An 18,924-nucleotide genomic window follows, 5' to 3' on the forward strand; every position below is an offset into this window, starting at 1 on the left:
ACCATAAACTGGTTTAGGGATAACATGCAGGGGAGGGGAAGATTGCTCCTCAAGATTACTTCTGTTCTTTACAAGGCTGTAAAATTGTATTATGGCTTGGGGCAAAAACTGAATCCAAAATAAAACTGGAGGCTGGCTATGAGTTGTTGGACTCTTAGGGTATGTCTACATTGTAGTTAAAACCCGTGGCTGGCCCATGACAGCTGATTTGGACTAATGGGGCCCAGGCTAAGGGGATGTTTAGCTGCAGTGTAAACATTGAGGCTCAGGCCAGAGTCAGGTGGCACAGGCCAGCTGCAGGTGTCTAACTGCAGTGCTAGGGTTTTTCATACTACTCTGGCCTTATTCATTTCGGCACATTTTATTTTAAACAGGTTTTCCCAGGGACACACCACTGAAAAAAGTCTTCATAAGCAATATACATAATGCACAGAGGAAAAAACATGGCAGTGGTATAATTTCTCCAAACAACAAAACCTTTCAGAAATATAGTATGGCATATATTCTAATGAGGGAAACCTCAAAAACATGCAATTTTGAGGATCCATTTCTTGGGTAAAATGTAAACAGACATACATCTGATATGGAAACAATCTGGCACACAGTCTAAGTAACTTCTGTTCATGTTAATGCCTGGTTACTAAAGGCAGTAGTTTATGAGCATAAACCCCACTAGCTGTGTTGCCCATATCAGAAACCTTTCCACCTGTAGCTTAGGCTAAGAACAATGTGGTGATTAGTGTTGCAAGACTTCAATCTACAATTTTCCTCACGCTATAATTAGCGCTACATACTTTTATTGTTTTGGTTTGAAGTCTCAATCCGTTCAGCGTGTTGATTGCCTTTTCAGCATCCTTGGGGTCAATGTAGTTCACAAAGCCATAACCCAAGCTCTGTCCTGATTTAAGAGAGAAAAAGAGACGAGACGAGAAAAAAAGAAAAGAAAAGAAACAGTTAGTTCTGCAGTACTACAATAAATGAACTAAGGTATTTAAGACCTACACCAATATACTGCACAAAAATACTACATACTAGAAAGGGCTGCCTGACATACTGATTATTCAATAGCTTACTGCTCCTATCACTTCTCCCAGAGAGCATTAATGTTTGTAACTGGCTCTCCTACCTTCCTATCGACTGTCTTAAGTTTAGTGCTGAAATCACAATACCCAGTTTAATTAAGAATTTGAAACATTCTTAGGAGTAATATGATCAGACTGAGAGGCAGGAGGAAATGTAGGAGCTGCTAGAAGGTTAAAAGACAAATTAATACTGTGAATTTTGACATATCACCAACTTTCTCCTACGCTCAATTATGGAACAGTGATGAAATTCTTTTATAGCATTTAAAAGCTTAAATGTTTCAAATGGATTAATTAGAAAATCCCAAATTCTGAACAAAAACCAATAACTTACAAAGTTATGAAAGCAACCTTTTCATAAGCTAACCTTCTTCAGATACTTACTTAATGTATGAGCGGTAGGTCTTTAAACTAGTATTGCACTGCTTCAAGACTCATTTTAACCTATGTTCAAGCTACTATACTGCATATAATTGAGCATCAGCTAAGGGTATCTTCATAAATGTGACAACTGGGGTTTTTTGGCATCTACAATGACTATTACACATGGGAAAGATGGGCTTTTCCTGAATTTTCAAAAAGGTTTGAAACACTGAACAGTCCAGTTCTAACAACTGAATTGTATCTCATTACGTAGCTGTATAGGAGGAATTACAGACCAACTTTTTGAAGCTTCAAATCCTACAGTATACCACCATGAAAGTTAGTTGCCAGGACTGTAGCTTTTTTAATGAGAATTTTATCTATATGCATGCAGATAAGCAACTATGAACAAGAAAACCTTGCTAGCTTATGTTTAATAAAAACGTAACAAATAAGCATATTATTTTTAATCTTCAAAGTGCTTTACCAACACTAATTTTCAACAAAGCTGTAAGGTAGCTGTTTCGTTTTAGAGCTAGGGAAATGAGGGTTAAACATCCAGGTAAAAATTTTGACCTTTGGATCCCTAAAATTAGGCACCTGGATTTACATGTAGACACACAGGTGATGGTACTGTCAAAAGGTGCTAGGTACCCAAGTCCCACTGACAGAATATTAGCCAAAAATACGAAGATAGCATTCCTCTTTAAAATATTCTGAGATTTCACTTTATAGCAATATGAACACCTTAGAGATCTATATCATATTAGCGTACATGTGTCTGTATACAGCATTGACCAAAGAGCAGCAAAAATCCTAATCATTTCAATGGGACAACCAAAGAATACCCACACAATTTTTAGTGACTTTTCTAAGAAAATTCTCATCCTTCATAGTACAGTTTAACAATGGTCCATCCAGTTAGCATCCTACCAACCTTTAGAAAGCCACTGTTTGACAGCCAGAGTATCTCCGAATACAGCACACTTGGCATTTCAATAGGCTCCTAAACACATAGGCTTAACAGCTGAAGAGCACTGTCTGTATCAATACAAAAGGTATTCCTGAACACTAATTTCTTACCAAAGTGTTAATCAGCCTCAACAACAACAAAAAAAATTTTAAAAAAAAATCCAGCTATTGATAGCATGCAGTGATTTGTTTATACATGCGAACAGACATCTTCAAAAGCATTATTTTGTTATGGCCTCTGAGCAAATGCCAAAGCTAAATGTGAGACTTCTTGTATATTATATGTGGATTTTAATCAGGGGGTGGAAGGAGGGTTGAAAAGTTGAATTTCTTCTGTACTGAAATGAGTGGAAAAAGCTGTTAGAGGGTCCTTCCTCCCTCCCACCACAAGCACTGTTTGTGAAAGTGTGTATATGAAACCGATATTCCTATTTGGAGGGCCTTATCAAATTCACAGTCCATTCTGCTAAGTTTCACAATCACAGGATTTTAAAAATCTGAAATTTCACGCCATAACTGCAGGGGTCCCAACCCAAAAGGGGGTCGTGGGCGGGGGGGGGGGGGGGGGGGGAAGGGAGGAGGAGGGAGGGGTGGTTGGTTGCCTATTGTTGCTATTACTTCTGCACTGCAGCTGGCCGTGGCACTGCCTTTAGAGCTGGGTGGCGGGAGAGCGGCAGCTGCTAGCCAGGCACCCACCCCTGAAGGCAGCACCGCTGCCAGCCGCAGTGCAGAAGTCAGGATGGTAGTACCGTATCATGCTACCCTGGCTTCTGCACGACTGCTGGCTGTGGTGCTCCCTTCAGACCCGGGCTCCCAGCCAGGAATTGCAGAGTTTCCTGCAACCGGGAGAGGTTCCCAGAGGTGGATCTGACTGGGCCCAGGGCACAGCCTGTGTTGGGGGAAAGGATAGTCCCATCCCTCCCCAGCCCAGCCAAGACTAGCAGCTGGATCCCGGTGCACAGTAGGAGCCCCCGGCTGGGGTGCTCCCAGCCCTGTCCCTCCCCGCCTCTGAGTCCAGTGCTTAGGGTTTAACAGGCTTTGGGGTGGCGCTGTGTGTAGGGGGGGATTGACCATGGTGCTCTGGGCCATCACCCATGGCACCCACCCATAAGACCAGCTCTGTCCCCCCGAAAGTAATGACCCCCCATTCCATGCCACCCTCACTTCTACCATGACACTGCCTTTAGAGCTGGGCCCCCTCTCTCCAGCCACCCAGCTCTGAAAGCAGCAAGGGTGACAATACCATGACCCCTCACCTCCAACAATAGCCAGATTTCACGAGGAAGACTAGATTTCACGGTCCGTGATGTATTTTTCATGACCGTGAATTTGGTAGGGCCCTACCTATTTGTATTACTGTAGCACCTAGAGGCGAAAGGAATGTTGCTGAGCTAGACACTGTTGAAACAAGTAGCAAGAAAGGCCATCCCTGAACCACAGAGGATTTTATAGAAACAAGTAGGTGAAACAGACAAATGTCGGAGGAGGTACCAGTAAGGCGGACACATTATACATAAACTAAGTCTCATTTCTCCATCTGCCTAACCACGGAGTGGCTTAGACTATTGGGAGAGGCATGTGAACAGGTAATAGAGTAGGTTATGATACAGAGGACTGGTCACTAAATGAACTTCAAAAGCTATGGTGGGGAAAGATTAGAAAGGACGGTGAGAAGCTGTGGATTTCTACTAATGCAATTCTACTCAGAAAAAAGTGACTGAAAATAGTATTGGGAGGTTCTTACCTTCCATATAAAATTTTTCAGCTTACAGATTAATTGCCACCCCCACAAACTTGAGATCTTATAGACAAGCCATGCAGAAAACAGATCCGTTGATTATTACTATGTAAAAATGAATCACTCTTTCCAGTTTGTGCATGTATAAGTCAGTAGCTTGCCAGTGTGAACGTGTGCAATAATCACATTACGAAATAAAAGGTAATACATTCAAGTTCAATATGCATCACACCAAAGTCCTTCACATTAACTATGCTTGTCCAATTCATACAGACATAGTGTTACCCTCAAGGTAGCTTTGCTATGAAGAACTGCAGCTGATCCTAACAACAAATAGGTGAAACAGACAAAAACTGACCTAATATCAAGACGACTGCTGTCCATAACAACCAATTCAGTCCAAAACCCAACTGATAACTAAAAAGAATCACCACACAAAGTTCATACAGTAGCCATTTTCAAGGAAGAATATTTAGCATTTAGACTCCCTCTCCCTTGAGAGACTCCATCCAATTGTGGACAACAGTCCACAATTCTGTGATAAACCTATACAGGTTACCAAAATCAGGAAGTCCTATCTCGCCCAAAGCGCACCATTCACATGCGGAGAAAGAGCAGCACAGCCCTGTGTGCGACCTATCATGTATATTGCTGACTAACGCATAGCAGGATCAGACAGCGGACTGGGTTTACTCAGACTGGTGCCACTTTTGCACAGTAGGATGCGTCTTTCCCTCTGCAGCTGCTGATACCCAACTGACATTCCCTTTTAGGGATGGAGAAAAGCAGATAGCCAGAACTAGGTGCTTCTTAAGCCAACCAACTACTGATTTGCTCCCTTTGCATTTTGAGTGTTTAATCTTCAAAATTAAAAAAAAAATAGTGTCACAAATCTGCATCCTTATTGAAGAGAGGCAAAGACAAAGATACTCTCCTGCTGAAGTGGTCCCTCTGCATGAGGGTTCAGGCAGCTGGGAGAAGCAGTCTGCAGGAGACCTATTCATTGTGCCAATGTCATACTTATTCAGTTTACTGCCTGTCGGTATGGGACTTTTCATGCACTCTAGGTGACTTGCATATTTAAAAAGACTTAGGAAAAGCCTATTCATTTGGGATTTTTTTTTATTTTCAATTGTAGGTGCACATTTAAGCTTATAATAGCTGTTCACATAAATAAAACGGAACATCAGATATAAGTGGCAAACATCCAGGAGATTCATTTTGCCATTTAAAAACCTAATCATATAGGGACCAACAGCACCCCCTGTGTTTTGGTAAGCACTTACTCATGCCAAGTGACAAGGAGTCTCACTGCTTTCAGTAGGACCACGCACCTAAGGAAGTGCTTCATCATCTTAAATACGGACTGCACAGGAAGCCACTAGAGACTTAGTGCCCATGGAATTTCAAATTGCACTGCGACATTTCCATTATGTAACTTCCATCTGTGATCAATAGACGCATAACTTATATGCACTAATGTGCATTTGCAAGAGATCCACTATTCCACCTTGAGTGTGTAATATGAAGGGTTTTTCTCCTTTTAAAATCATGCAAGTACCAATTCTGTAGTTATAAAGAGAAAACCCCAAATGAACCAGCTTTATCATGGCAAAGTTGTCTCATAAATGCTGATTATAAAGGACACCTATTTAAGTACTGCAGACATGGCTACAGGAGACTCACAAGCCCTCTACTAACCAATGTGGGAAAACGGGGAGGTTTCCCAGTGGGATGCCATCCACAGAGAAGTTTAGTAGTCAATGGCACAGGTGACACAAGGATGCAGGTTTTCCATTCTTAAAATTCTCCCATTTAAACTAAAAGCAATATAGGTGAAGGTAGAATAAATCATTGTGAACAGATAACAGAAAGCTTTTTCCTTTTTTTCTAGGGACAGAACTTAGAAGTTTTTCAATAGAAGTAATGGGATTCTAGGGAAGACCTCTACAAACTTAAATGTTAAATGATTCTTTGGCTGCTTTTGGCAAGAACTGCTTCCCCTGCTGGGGGTGACGGCTATATTGCTCTTGTAGATGCTATGCATCTTTTAGTTATTTTATTGAAACTAATAAATGGTCAAATTCAAAATGCTAGGCCCAGCCAGGGTTGTTTTTTGTTTTTTTTGGGGGGGGGGCGGGGGGAGGAGGGAGGATGGGGGTTCAGGTACATGGAATTTTTTTTTTAATGAAAGTGAGGAAGTGGTGTAAAAGTCGTAAGATATTTACTCATTGTTTAGCAACATCCAGATTTTATGTCTAGTTCTGCCCCAGCTAAATAAATCAGCAGGATGGTAACAGAAAATAAAATGTACCATTACACTCTACCGCATATTTATAGGACGCTCACCCACAATCCAGGGCTTAATTTGTCCCCAGGCTTGACAGGACTAAGTAAATCTGCTGTGAAAAGTGATACTTGTACGCTTGTTAATATCACTTTTCACAACAGACTTACCAGCTAACAATAAATAAAATTACAATGATTTGGATGTGTATATGTGCCTATTTATTTGTTTTTCCTAAAGCTAATTAAGTATTTTAGGAAGAAGTGCGAGAGCGGCCACCAGCAAGAGTTGGTGGCCACACGCAGAAGCCACCAAAAAATTTGTCCCAAGAACCCCTGCTGAATTACTGAGCACTGGAAAGCATTTACTAACCAACTCACTTCATTTGACCATGGTTTATTTCTTCAGGAAAACCTCCCTGTGAAATGGAGGTAGGGGGAAAGACCATTTCAATTTATTACCATATCATTACCCAAAGTGTTTATAGTTTACAGAAAAAAGTAAAGATAGTATTCTTTTCAGGGTATTCATCTAAATCCATTAGCCTCTAAAAGAGGCTTCATGGCATGTTTCTAAAACCTCGAAAATCTTCTCTTGAACCCTCGTATGTACTTACACTGGCCTGCACAGAACAAGCATATCAGACAGACAGCACCTACCTTCATGATGTGAATATTCGGTTTTCTAGAGTCTCCATCTGCCACTGTAAGATTGCCCCTAGTATATACACTTGCTAGAGTTTTGGCTTGTCAAGTTTTAAGTGTGCAAATAAACAGGGCACTGATTCCCTTATCCAATACATCTTACCTGAAGTTTTTTCCTCTGATATTCAGCCTCAAGTTTTCCCTCAATTCATACTAAATCCCAATTAACCCCTTTTAACTAAGCTCAATGCCACCTTTTCCTTGGTTATTTATGTGCAAGTTTAAATCACCGGATGGGCTCCTATAATTATATTTTAGAAACTCAAAATCAATAGTGTTTGCACCCTTCAAAATATCTGCAAGGTAATGCCCTCCCTTAGACCTTTACCTGCACTGATTCACCCACTGATCAGCCCTTGGCATTTTTAGAGCCACTGTATTCATGCAGACCTGTTCTAAGTAAAGAGTTTCTAACCACCACATATTTAAACCAGTACCTGTTGCTGCCACAAGCAGTAATACATTATAGGAGATTAAGAAAATGGTACTGAAGCCAAGGCCAAAATCACTTGGACATGCTCTACATATTTTGCTATTGAACTCTTCTTGAAAGTTAATCTCAGTAGCCCTCTATCATTTTTATTGCTCATCTCTAAACTCCCTCCAATTTGTCAGGTTTTCCAGAAATGCAGTGCCCAGAACTTAATTCATTATGTCAGCAAAGCCACAAAGCAACTGACTAGACAGATACTACTTGTAAACCACTAATACTGAACAGGCCTTCCTCGCCACCCCCAGCCATATTGCACAGCAAACTGACGTCAACCATCTCCTGATAGACAGATGTGCAGGTTTCTTCCCATAGAATCTGTTTCATAATGTCTCCTGCCATGTTTTACACTCCCCAGATGTAAATTTCTATTTTTTGCCTCTGATCTCATACCTATATTGGGACACATCTGACCCAATTTCTTCAGAGCAAGAGCATTTCAATGGGACAGTTAAGAATTCCCTGTAAACTGCTACAGCAGATAAAGATGAGTGGTTATGTGGTTATATATGTGTACACACACACAAGTACGTTACTTCACCTCTCTAATGAGCTTCTTGATATAGAAGTTAGTCTTGTTTATCAATTTTTCTTCTAAGACACGTCCACAGACCTTATGCATGGGTTGGATCCCTTCCTTGTAGTCTTTTGAGACAACTAGAACCATCAACCAGTGGCTGATCATGGACGTAGGAGATGTTCTAAAGCGAAGATTATTAACATAGCTACCATGTAATGTACACACTAAATAGCCTCACACATACACACAGAGCTAAGAAAAGGATAGTTCAGGGATATGGACTATTGGTTTTCAAAGACCCAGAGTGATACAAAGAGCTTCAGGTCAGTAGCCATTTCTTTCTTGAAAAAAAAAAAAAAAAAAGAAAATTAACAAGTGCTTTACCAGGACATCTGCTGGACTCTTAACCGCATGGGAAACAGTCAGCCTCAATAGAGTCTAAAACCACCCTTATTTTTACATATTATTTACAAACAATGAGTGGAAAGAGACTGGGCTATGACTGAGGAAAGATTAAGTAAAGAGGTATGCAATTACCACAGGATGGAGTACCCTTCTGCCAAAAAGACACAAGCTCAGGAAAGTTCAGTTTATAAATGCACGGTGAAGGTGTACGTTGGATCAGGGAGCTACTGTACACAGTTCTGTTACTGACTATGTTTCAACCCAAGAACTAGCAGTTGCTTGGAAGAAATTTACCTACAGATCTTCCAAGGCATTTCACTCCCTACAGTCAGAAAGTGTCATTTCCGACCCAGGCAAAGATCATGTCTCCATGAACTCTCTGGCCCCTATATCTGGATCAAATGCATAGGCCCAAGCATTTGTGTGAACTGCAGTGTATGTTGGTATAAATTTGATGGCTGTGTTTAAGTATTATTTCTCTTTATTGCACCTTGAGGGAGAGGTTTGAAAGAAGGATTCTTAAAGCTCCAAGTGGGGGCATCTGAAAAAGGCTGGGATAAACTAATGTTTTCCACTGCTTTGACAAAGCATGATGCATGAAGGGGATGCTCGTTAGGGGATTAAGTGCAGAGAAAAGATAAGTGCAGGGACTTGCACTTTCAGTACACTGACTGCAAACGTCTCATCAGATCCATTCTGGAGAGGGATGTCTGTCGAGTTCTACAAAGGAATTTCCTACACAAGGACTGAACACAACATTTTGGAATTCATTAATAAGAATCACCATTTAGCTACACTGAGTAATTAGCTCATGTTATGTCTCATCTGGAATTTCTAAACATTTCTATAAGACACACAAACCAAACAATTGAAAATTTAAGGTCATCACTTATTTCCTGAAAAACAGAACAAAAAAAATTCCAATTGTTTTAGTTAACCAAGCTTTTAAACCCCTTTCAAAAAGTATTTAGGTATTTTAAAAGTGCAACTTTTTACTACACAAAAGTAAACTAATGGCTTATGATTTTAAACTAGTTGCATGGTAGATGTGATTTACTACTTTCCTTTCAGGATTTGATTTATCCGAAAGGAGTTCATGATCTCATTAACAGCTAAAAGCCTGTTCGAGAAGCAGGTTCCTCTTTTGGCTTTGTGTCATCAACTCTTAGAAGAGAAAGATGACATTGATGAAACCATTCCATTACAATGGTTTAAGACATGGACAGTCTTAAAAATGAAGTGATTTTTTAAAAGTTTTATTAATTTTATTAACTGTGTTCAAATACTGTACAGGTCCAGCTTCTAGAAGTGGATAGCTAACAGTAAAGCAAGCTAACAAAAGCCTGTCTGTGTTCTGGCATGAGGAGGAGAGAAGAAAAATGTGTGACCTAAAACAGCAGAGCAGTAGTGCCCACAGGAAAACAAAAATAATCCCATCTAACTCTGAAAATATAACACACACACACCCACCCACCCTATAATCACCCACCATACACACCCACACCCCCTTTTACAGTGAAGCAACTCCAAAAAGCCTATACATCTAGAACTACCTTGCTTAATAACCAGATAAAACTCATTACCTATTTAAAAACCTAACTTGAAGTAAAAGATTAGACCGTTTCAGTTGTAAAAACAGACATTCTGAAGACTGAAAAATGTGACAGGTTTCAGAGTAACAGCCGTGTTAGTCTGTATTTGCAAAAAGAAAAGGAGTACTTGTGGCACCTTAGAGACTAACCAATTTATTTGAGCATGAGCTTTCGTGAGCTACAGCTCACTTCATCGGATGCATACCGTGGAAACTGCAGCAGACATTATATACACACACAGAGATCATGAAACAATACCTCCTCCCACCCCACTGTCCTGCTGGTAATAGCTTATCTAAAGTGATCATCAAGTTGGGCCATTTCCAGCACAAATCCAGGTTTTCTCACCCTCCACCCCCCCCCCTCACACACACACACAAACTCACTCTCCTGCTGGTAATAGCCCATCCAAAGTGACAACTGTCTTCACAATGTGCATGATAATCAAGGTGGGCCATTTCCTGCACAAATCCAGGTTCTCTCACCCCCCTCCAAAAACCACACACACAAACTCACTCTCCTGCTGGCAATAGCTCATCCAAACTGACCACTCTCTGTGTGTATATAATGTCTGCTGCAGTTTCCACAGTATGCATCCGATGAAGTGAGCTGTAGCTCACGAAAGCTTATGCTCAAATAAATTGGTTAGTCTCTAAGGTGCCACAAGTACTCCTTTTCTTTTTTTGAAAAATGTGAGACTATTCAAACTAATGAAACAAAACTAAAAAATAATCACTATAGAACAAGATCAGTACGAACTGAACTTAAAAAGCCTTTTAAAAAAACATGCATAAAAACGCAACAATTTGGGGAGTTTATATTTTAAACATGTAGCTCTTTAGTTATGTTTCTAAAACTAAGATTTTTTTTAAAAAAATACAGAGTATGAAAAAGCAGGAAGTCTAGGTCTGAAAACCTGGAGTTAAGTTATAAAGAGAAGCAGCAAGTCTCAAATCAGTTAGAATTCTGCTGCTTTTCCTCTAGCTTTGCAAGTTGTCTTTTCTAATAGAATTACTCCTTGAAGACATGCCAGCCAGTCCAGAATATTTGCCTTCAATCAAGATCTCCAGTGAATATTAATACATCTTTTTGCCATCCATCACGCAAATGTTTATTTTACATTGAAAGTTTTGCTTTTACTAAACGTCAAGAAAAGCTAAGAGTTTTGGAGCCGATGCTATTTTCCAGATAAAATACTGTGAGAAGGACAAGCCAAGAGCATATGAAGGCAAGCTACTACATATAGTTTTGCATTTCTCTCAATACAGAGTTGAAACCTTTAAAATAAAGGTCAAAATCTGAAATTCTTCAACACTGATCTTGACACTGTCCCCTCAGCTTTGCTGATGGTACACATATTGGTGGAAGACCCCACTAATTGTAAAAAGAACGACATTTACACAAAAGCAGACTTATATAGTAATAGGGTTGTTTGTTTTTTTGGTCTGTAAGATTCTCTTGCTTACACTCATCCTTTGATCTAGGTCATCCATTAGGAGATCTCAGGCATGTCTTGTGCTAGATATTAGCAGATTGTGGCCAGTATCTTCAAGGTGCACTTGGAAAAAAACTTGACAGCTGGCTTGTGTGTGAAATGGTGTGCTCTCTGACCAGTATTCAGAGGGTAAATGGGCAGCCTTAGGTGGGACAGATGGATGGTATCTGCCATGCAAGTCAAGGACGCTCCAGTTTTGTGCATCAGTCAGAGGGATTTTCATTGGAAGGGAGAGTCTGACTACAGCTCAAGTGATCTAGTATTTGTAGAGCAAAGGGGCAAAGTTAAAGGTTGGGTGTGAAATTCCAGTGTTTACAGTCTGATTTCACGAGATGTTTACCGCCTTTTTTTTTTAAAGTTGTTTCCTGACTCAAATTTTATTTTATAAAACTTAATGTCCTCACGCAGATATCACTGGTACCTATGGAGAGCTGAGTGGTCATATGCTGCTGCTAGGTCCTGTTTTCACCTAGGACAGGTGAAAAGTTTTCTGTGGAATCTGTTCTGATGGACAGTGTGTGGCATTTGAATTGTTTCAAGCACTTTGCTTCTCCCTGTCAAGGAGTTGGTCTTCTTTATATGCACTATTCATGCAGCACCACAGAAACTTATTATTATCTTAATCTTAGCTATGTTGAAGTTAACACTGTCCTTGCTCCCATGCAGTCTAGAGTTTAGGTTTCTGGAGTGGATTAATCCCTTACTGGGACTGAAGTAAACAAAGATGGAGAATATTCTGTCCTAGTCTAGTTCCTAATTGACCTTGAACACAATGAAACACATCAAAAGCAGTTCATTCCATTTTGGAAGTCTGGCGAAAGCACATCTGACTGCACATATCCAAATCAAAAACTGGCAGTGTGGCATGCACACTTAAGCCACTACTCTCCAACCTTAAATACTACCCCCTTGCTTTCCCACACAGACATTAAGTCCTTCTATGCTTTCCCAGTCATCTCACTCAGCCCTCATCAACAAGCCCACAGAGTTTCACGGAAAAATAAAATGGGAGTCATTTGCCACCCTGACAAACTTTTCTTTTAATTTTTAATAATGCCCCTTTTAACAAGCTCAGCTACCTGCTGCTAATAATTCATACCGTTGTTGGAGCTAGCAAACATATCCTGAAGTCCACTATAATCACTCAAGTAGTGGGTTCGGACACTCAAACTTTGTTTTTAGCCCCATATGTTGCTTTTCACCTAAGATATTTTGTTCTAGCCCTCACTGCTTTTGTTATGGTGCTGTAATTAATGTTAGCAAGTTATGTCCACTAGATGCATAACTATTTGGGGTATGAGCAAAGTTAAGCTGTATAACCCCACAGCCAAATTAAAATTAGGTTCTTGCTGACACCTAAGACAGTTGTTAATGTACAAGGAGGAATAAAATCTAGCTCACTCAGCCGCGTTAGCTATGCAGTGCAAATAGTGAAAAACATTTAAGCCAGATACGTACACAGAATACATAAAAGTAGTAGATGCACTGAATAAAGCTATGCCATTTTTATATACACATTTCAAATTAGAGCCACACGGTTTCTAGCCAAATCCAGAGCAAAATGTGCATCTCCTGTGAAAAAATAAAATGACAACAACTTTAGAGAGGCAACTTTTGTGACAAGTGTAATTATAGGAGAGGATTTCAAGATCATTACAACACAAGATGAATTTTCATATTACATTCCAAAAGCTCTGTAGTTTAAGAATATCCAAAAGTGATGAACATTAGAAATGTAGAGTAGTCCACATTAAATCATCAAGTCCTGTAGTGGTTGACAGCATACAAGGACTGAGGTTAACAGAGACCAACATTAAGTCTGAAAGTTTAAATGTCTCTATAATTGGAGATATTTTAAGTCATCTGACAGGCCGATTTTAATTTAATTTGGAACTTAATGAGCCCAGGACCCATATTGTATATTTAAATCAGGTTCTCTCCCCCCTCAAATAATATGGGAAGAGTTATGTGCACACCAGCAATGCTTTCATCCTTGAGACATTCCCACATGATACGAAGAACCATCTGTTAAAGACTTGTTCTGTATTTTACAAATTTAACAAAAAAGGAAAACCAGATAGTAATTGGATAACTAGCAACATTTTTACAAATACAAGTTTAAGGCATTGCAAAAGAACCTCAAGATGTTTTGGCTGAACATAGCTGGACATGGACACAAAACCAGAAACCCTTTGCACTAATTTTTTGCCTACAGAACAAGGTTTGTCAGCTGTTTAATATAACTGCACTAATAGCAAACTTGTTAGCTTTTAGCTGTGTAAGATCCTATTTCATTAGACTTCTAGCAAGTATCTCTGCTTGGAAATGTACTCACCTTTACGGACATGGGCTATTACTAATAAAACCCACATTATTAGGTCTCAGGGATAAACATCTGAAAGATATACAGGTCAATAAGATTGCAACCAATCTTACTGCTAACCAACCCTAGGTAGACTTTATTGAAACAGAAACCTCATCTATTAAAACTGCATTACCTTGGAGCTTAATCTGACAGCATGACTATCTTGACAGACCAGCAATAGCCTATGCAAATCTGATCTTCGATTACTTTTCTCCTTTAAAAAAAAATAAGCTACAGAGTTAATACTTACACAGAAGGACAAGCCATAATCACTAGCTACACACTGCAATAGAATCTCTTTGCCCAAGACACTAGCAATGACAACTCCTCAGACTAATGTGTCAGATAAGAGATTAATTTGTCCAAATGACAGGGACTTTTGACATGTATGGCAGTGGGTGGGAGAAGAGGGGTTTACAGAGGAGAGAACAATGCTGGAATCCCTTGAAACTGCCAGTACTGCCAGAAGCAGGTTGACAATCTTTAGACTGGAGCCTCTTCCATGCAGTCCCCGTAAGTTACTGAGGCCATTTGACAATATGCTTAAAATGTATTTCTTTTGCTTAAACCCTGAACTCTGGAAGAGTTAGTATTTCCCCAAAGAGTCAATGTATTTTGCATTGGTACTATGGAGGAATGCTAGAAGAAATGCAAACTGGCTTTTCTCCAGGACATTATACTCTGAAACTTCCCTTTTTTATCTGGTATCTTTAAAAAAACCAAACAAAAACCAAACTAAAGAAACCATTTCCAGTGTAAGAAATACAGTAGTGATGAAATCACAATCACAGTACAAGATTCTATATAGGTGGTTTCCTTTTGGGTTGTAGTGTTTCATGGAGAGCTCTGGAAATCTAAAATGTACCTTTTATCATCTTCAAGTGTTCTACCCACAGCAGGCCCAGAAATAGTAGTACAGGATATTGGCCATCATAAGACTAAGCACTTATCAACAAACATTTAGTTTGTGCCAAGCTGGGGTATAAATCTCCCCCTCATTAGCCTGATGTGCACTAAGCATCCCTGTGGACCCTGCTGCTGTGTGCTAACCGTTCCTAAGTGTGCTCGTTAGTGCACAGTGGCAGGATCCACAAGGACACTCAGTGTGTGGCAGGCTAATGTGGGGGAGATTTACACCCTAGCTTGCCACAAACTAAATCCAATACATCAGATCACTCTTTCAGCGGGAGGTGTGAAGTACGAGAACAACAAGATGTGGTGATTAACTTTTTTTTAGTTTGAAATGCTGCTGTGCAGTTTAACCTTGGATAAAAAAAATCATACCAACATCTAGAAGAGTAGGAACTTGATTAAAACCACTATGGCATGCAGAAAGCGTTAAACTGTCTCAAGACACCCTTTACAACAACTTTGCGTCTAGGTACAGTACCAATTTAGGCACTTGTTTCTGTATAAAAGAATGTAACCTATCTGTACTGATGGAACAGTCATAGGCCACTGGGGGATTCTGCCACACATTCTCAGTAGGTAGCCACCAATAAGTTATTCTAATTCACAGGTCTACTTTTGCCAAGTCTTTGCTGCCGCATATTATACCCACTAGCACCCCAGTTCTCTTTTCTGTTTTTAATGCTTCCTTGCTTTTGTTTTAAATAAACATTTTCTTAATCCTCTCCCAAGCCCAAACTCCACCACCATTTGAGTGAATCAAGAGTATGGGAGAGATGTCTGAACTGATTAAATAAAAATCGTTAGCTATGAAAGGAATAATTTCCTACTGACCCAGACCTCTCGTTTCTAGACAACTCCCCCACAAGAACGGAGGAAAAAAATGCCCAGAATCGTAAGATGGGAAAAGAGAAACTAAAATCTTCCCAGAACTGTCATCTCAGTAGGTCTCCAATTCAAGGCCGCACAATCCAGTCAGTCACGCTGATTAGGAAACAGGTATAGATTTCCAAAGCCTACCAACAAATATAGAGCATGAGGAATCTCACTTCTTTGGCTCATAGTATAACCAAGATTCAGGACACTAAGATTGCGTAAAAAGGTTGAAACAGCAACCTCCAGTCATTGACTTTAGGAACTTCCTGTGAACACATCTTGGAAGTTGCTTTACTTTTACTGAAGCAAGCCTACAGATCCTTCAGAAAGGCTAGTCCTTTTATCGTGATCCTTGATCCATTCTGCTATTTGGATATGGAGACTCTGTGAGGGGCACCTATCTGGCTATAGCCTAAGTGGAGGGCTCGAAGATTACCAGTGCTGCTATTCAGTATTCTAGTAATACCTGGTAGCCCCAACATGGGAACCTCTCTCATCCTCAGAGAGGCATGAAATTCAGCTCTCTGTACTGAAAACCCAAACTAAAGCTGGGGTGGGAGGGTTTGAGGTGAAGAGGTCATCTCTATATTCTATTGGGAAGTAAAAAAATAGAGCCAAAGAGACTGCAGTTCATGCTTCCATCCATGAGGATGGATGTTTGGGCTGAGCTCTTGCAGTTTTACAAAGCTGATTAGAGCTTTTGAAGAGAAACAACAATTTCTGATTCAAACAAACGCACTAGTTTTCTTTCCAGCCCCAAGTCATACATGGTTACAACCTACCACATGCGTTTCTGGAGCCCTAGTAGCTAGGCACCATCAACAACTGGACAACAGATAATTGCACAGCCTGTCAAACATGTTGACTCCTGGACTTCAAGAAAAAAAAAAAAAAAAGACTAAAAAGTTGCTAGGCAGGACAATCTTCAAGACATTTTGTGTAGGGATCACCTCTTCCCTATGAAAGACAAGAGTGAAGGAAGAATTGCAAGAGAAGGCTGTTGTCTCACTCTCCCTTTTAGAAGAAACTACAGCAGCTCTCAATAGACACAGAAAGGAAGAGCGAGCACACGTTTGAACAATTTAGGAGGAGGGAGGAAACTGTCTATGTGGAGACTGCAAACGAGACAGCATCCAGAAGAACAACAAGGAGTGCATATGGCGGATGGTTTAGAAAGAGGGCGACAAGAGTCTTACAAATAACCCAGGGCTCTACATAAGACCGACAATATAAGGTGGAACAAAACTAGCAGCCGACCACAACTGTTTTGTCTCACCTTTCCTGTTAAGACAGTAAAACATTTGTGTATGCCCCTCTTATGACACCAGGAATAAAATGACAAACAAGTGTCAAGTTTTTTTACTGGATAAAAACAGTACCTCTAAAAACACTAGTTATGGGCTTGTGTTTCTAGGTCAGAATGCAGAAGGGATCGCTGACTGAGGTTTGGTACACGAGCAGAGAATGAGGTTGTCCCAAATGCATTAAGTCAGCAAAACAAGTCCACGCAGTCACTTTTGAGCAATAAGAATTGCCTGAATTATGTTTATTCGTTGTCATTCTTCAAGTTTAGAAAAATTAGAAGAAACATAAGTTCTCTGTAGCTAATAGCATAAAGGTATTCGTACGGCTCCCTATACTGCTGGTATCATTTGGGAATGTGTGCTGACTTCAACTAAGCTCTTGTACTACTGTGCACCACTATTTTCAGGCTAGATATCTGAATACACTGAGGGCACAATGACCCTGCTTGACGGCAGCTGACATTTCAGGCTATGAACCAATACATTCTACACTCATTCCAGGTAGCTGGCTCACAGATGCTGAAGGTGTTCTGCCAAGAGTAAGGGAAGACTGACTTGCTTCTTGACCAGGTGCCAATATACATCTTGTTTGTTGAAGCAGGCAGTGATTTGCACACCGCTATTTTGTGAGGAAATGATGGAAGCACTACGCCTCCCCTGTGTTTCAGGGGGTTGGTAGAATTCAGTTTGAGAGTACTTTCTCCAAAGTCATCTTTGGGTTTCTTACAAATAAAGCTAATGGGATTATCTTGGGAATGTGTGTGATGAGCAAAATGGAGTCCAAAAGGAAAAAAAAAATGAAGTCACACAGATTCTACTACACAATAATCTCATGTCAGTGTTTCTCCAGGTGTGGGACTGGATTCCCAGACAGGTCATGCAGTTGGAATTACAAATGTGAAGTTCTCTCTCCCCCCCACACACACAAAAGGAAAATATACAGCTAATTACATGCAGAAAGTGTCTTCCAGAAGAACTGCAATGGGGCATTTCAGAGGATGCAATTATTTCCTCCTAGAATATAGCAAAATAACTATGGCATCTCAGATGCAAACAGAAATTCAAGTCCGCACTCATCTAACAACCACGATCCTTTTTGTTCTTAGACAAGCATGTGCTATAGTTGCAAAGAGGATACGCAAGAGGGGATTTTTCTTGCCAAGCTGATTCGTGAACCAAACGTGAACACAGGGGTGGCGCCAATGAGCTTGGCATACTGGTTTCTAACCGTTCCTCCCAATAAGCATGCTGTATTTTATATATTACATGTTTACAACTACAGTGGTTTCCATTTTATTCCCCTTACCACAGATTTGCAATGTTTATTTTTCCCAGTTCAACTGCTGCAATTATTGTTACAAGAAAAATCACAATCAGTAGTAGTACATTATCTCTGCTTTGACATCTCAAGAAGCATCAAATGAGAGACAAAAAAACCAAGAACAAGCAATTATCCAGATGGGGGGAGAATAAATTTGTGCTGCTCTGTAGAAAGGACAATCTCCCCTATAGTGCAACAGCCGTAGCTGGCTGAACCAGTTTGCTGAATCTGCTCCAGTATTTTGAAATGTGTTAAATACAAGATCCAGTGAGGCCAACAGTATTTAATAAAATGCACAAAAACATAGGGGCTCCTAAGGACAGGGAGTCTCAAAACTTTCTATGTGCCGAGTTGAAATATTGGCCATGTGCTTATTCCTCTCGGACAAACTCCATTAGAAAGCTATTTATTTTTATAAAGTTGTATTATCATAGCACCTAGGAGCCCTAGTAAAGGGCCTCAACATTTTGATGTGCTTTTACAGGTGGGAAATCAGGTTCA

General features: G+C 40.1%; 1 protein-coding gene across 17 annotated transcripts in view; it reads right to left on the minus strand.

Moving 5' to 3' along the window:
* Positions 1-18,924, minus strand: part of ELAVL2 (ELAV like RNA binding protein 2) — a 161,473-nt gene that overhangs the window by 36,778 nt on the left and 105,771 nt on the right. For all 17 annotated transcript variants that reach the window (XM_073345519.1, XM_073345517.1, XM_073345520.1 and 14 more), the window contains one exon: positions 795-898. In XM_073345519.1, coding sequence (XP_073201620.1) covers positions 795-898 — 104 coding nt within the window. The remainder of the gene's footprint in view (positions 1-794; positions 899-18,924) is intronic.

This window comes from Lepidochelys kempii, chromosome 5, assembly GCF_965140265.1.
Source record: "Lepidochelys kempii isolate rLepKem1 chromosome 5, rLepKem1.hap2, whole genome shotgun sequence".
In the NCBI taxonomy this organism is placed as follows: Eukaryota; Metazoa; Chordata; order Testudines; family Cheloniidae; genus Lepidochelys; species Lepidochelys kempii.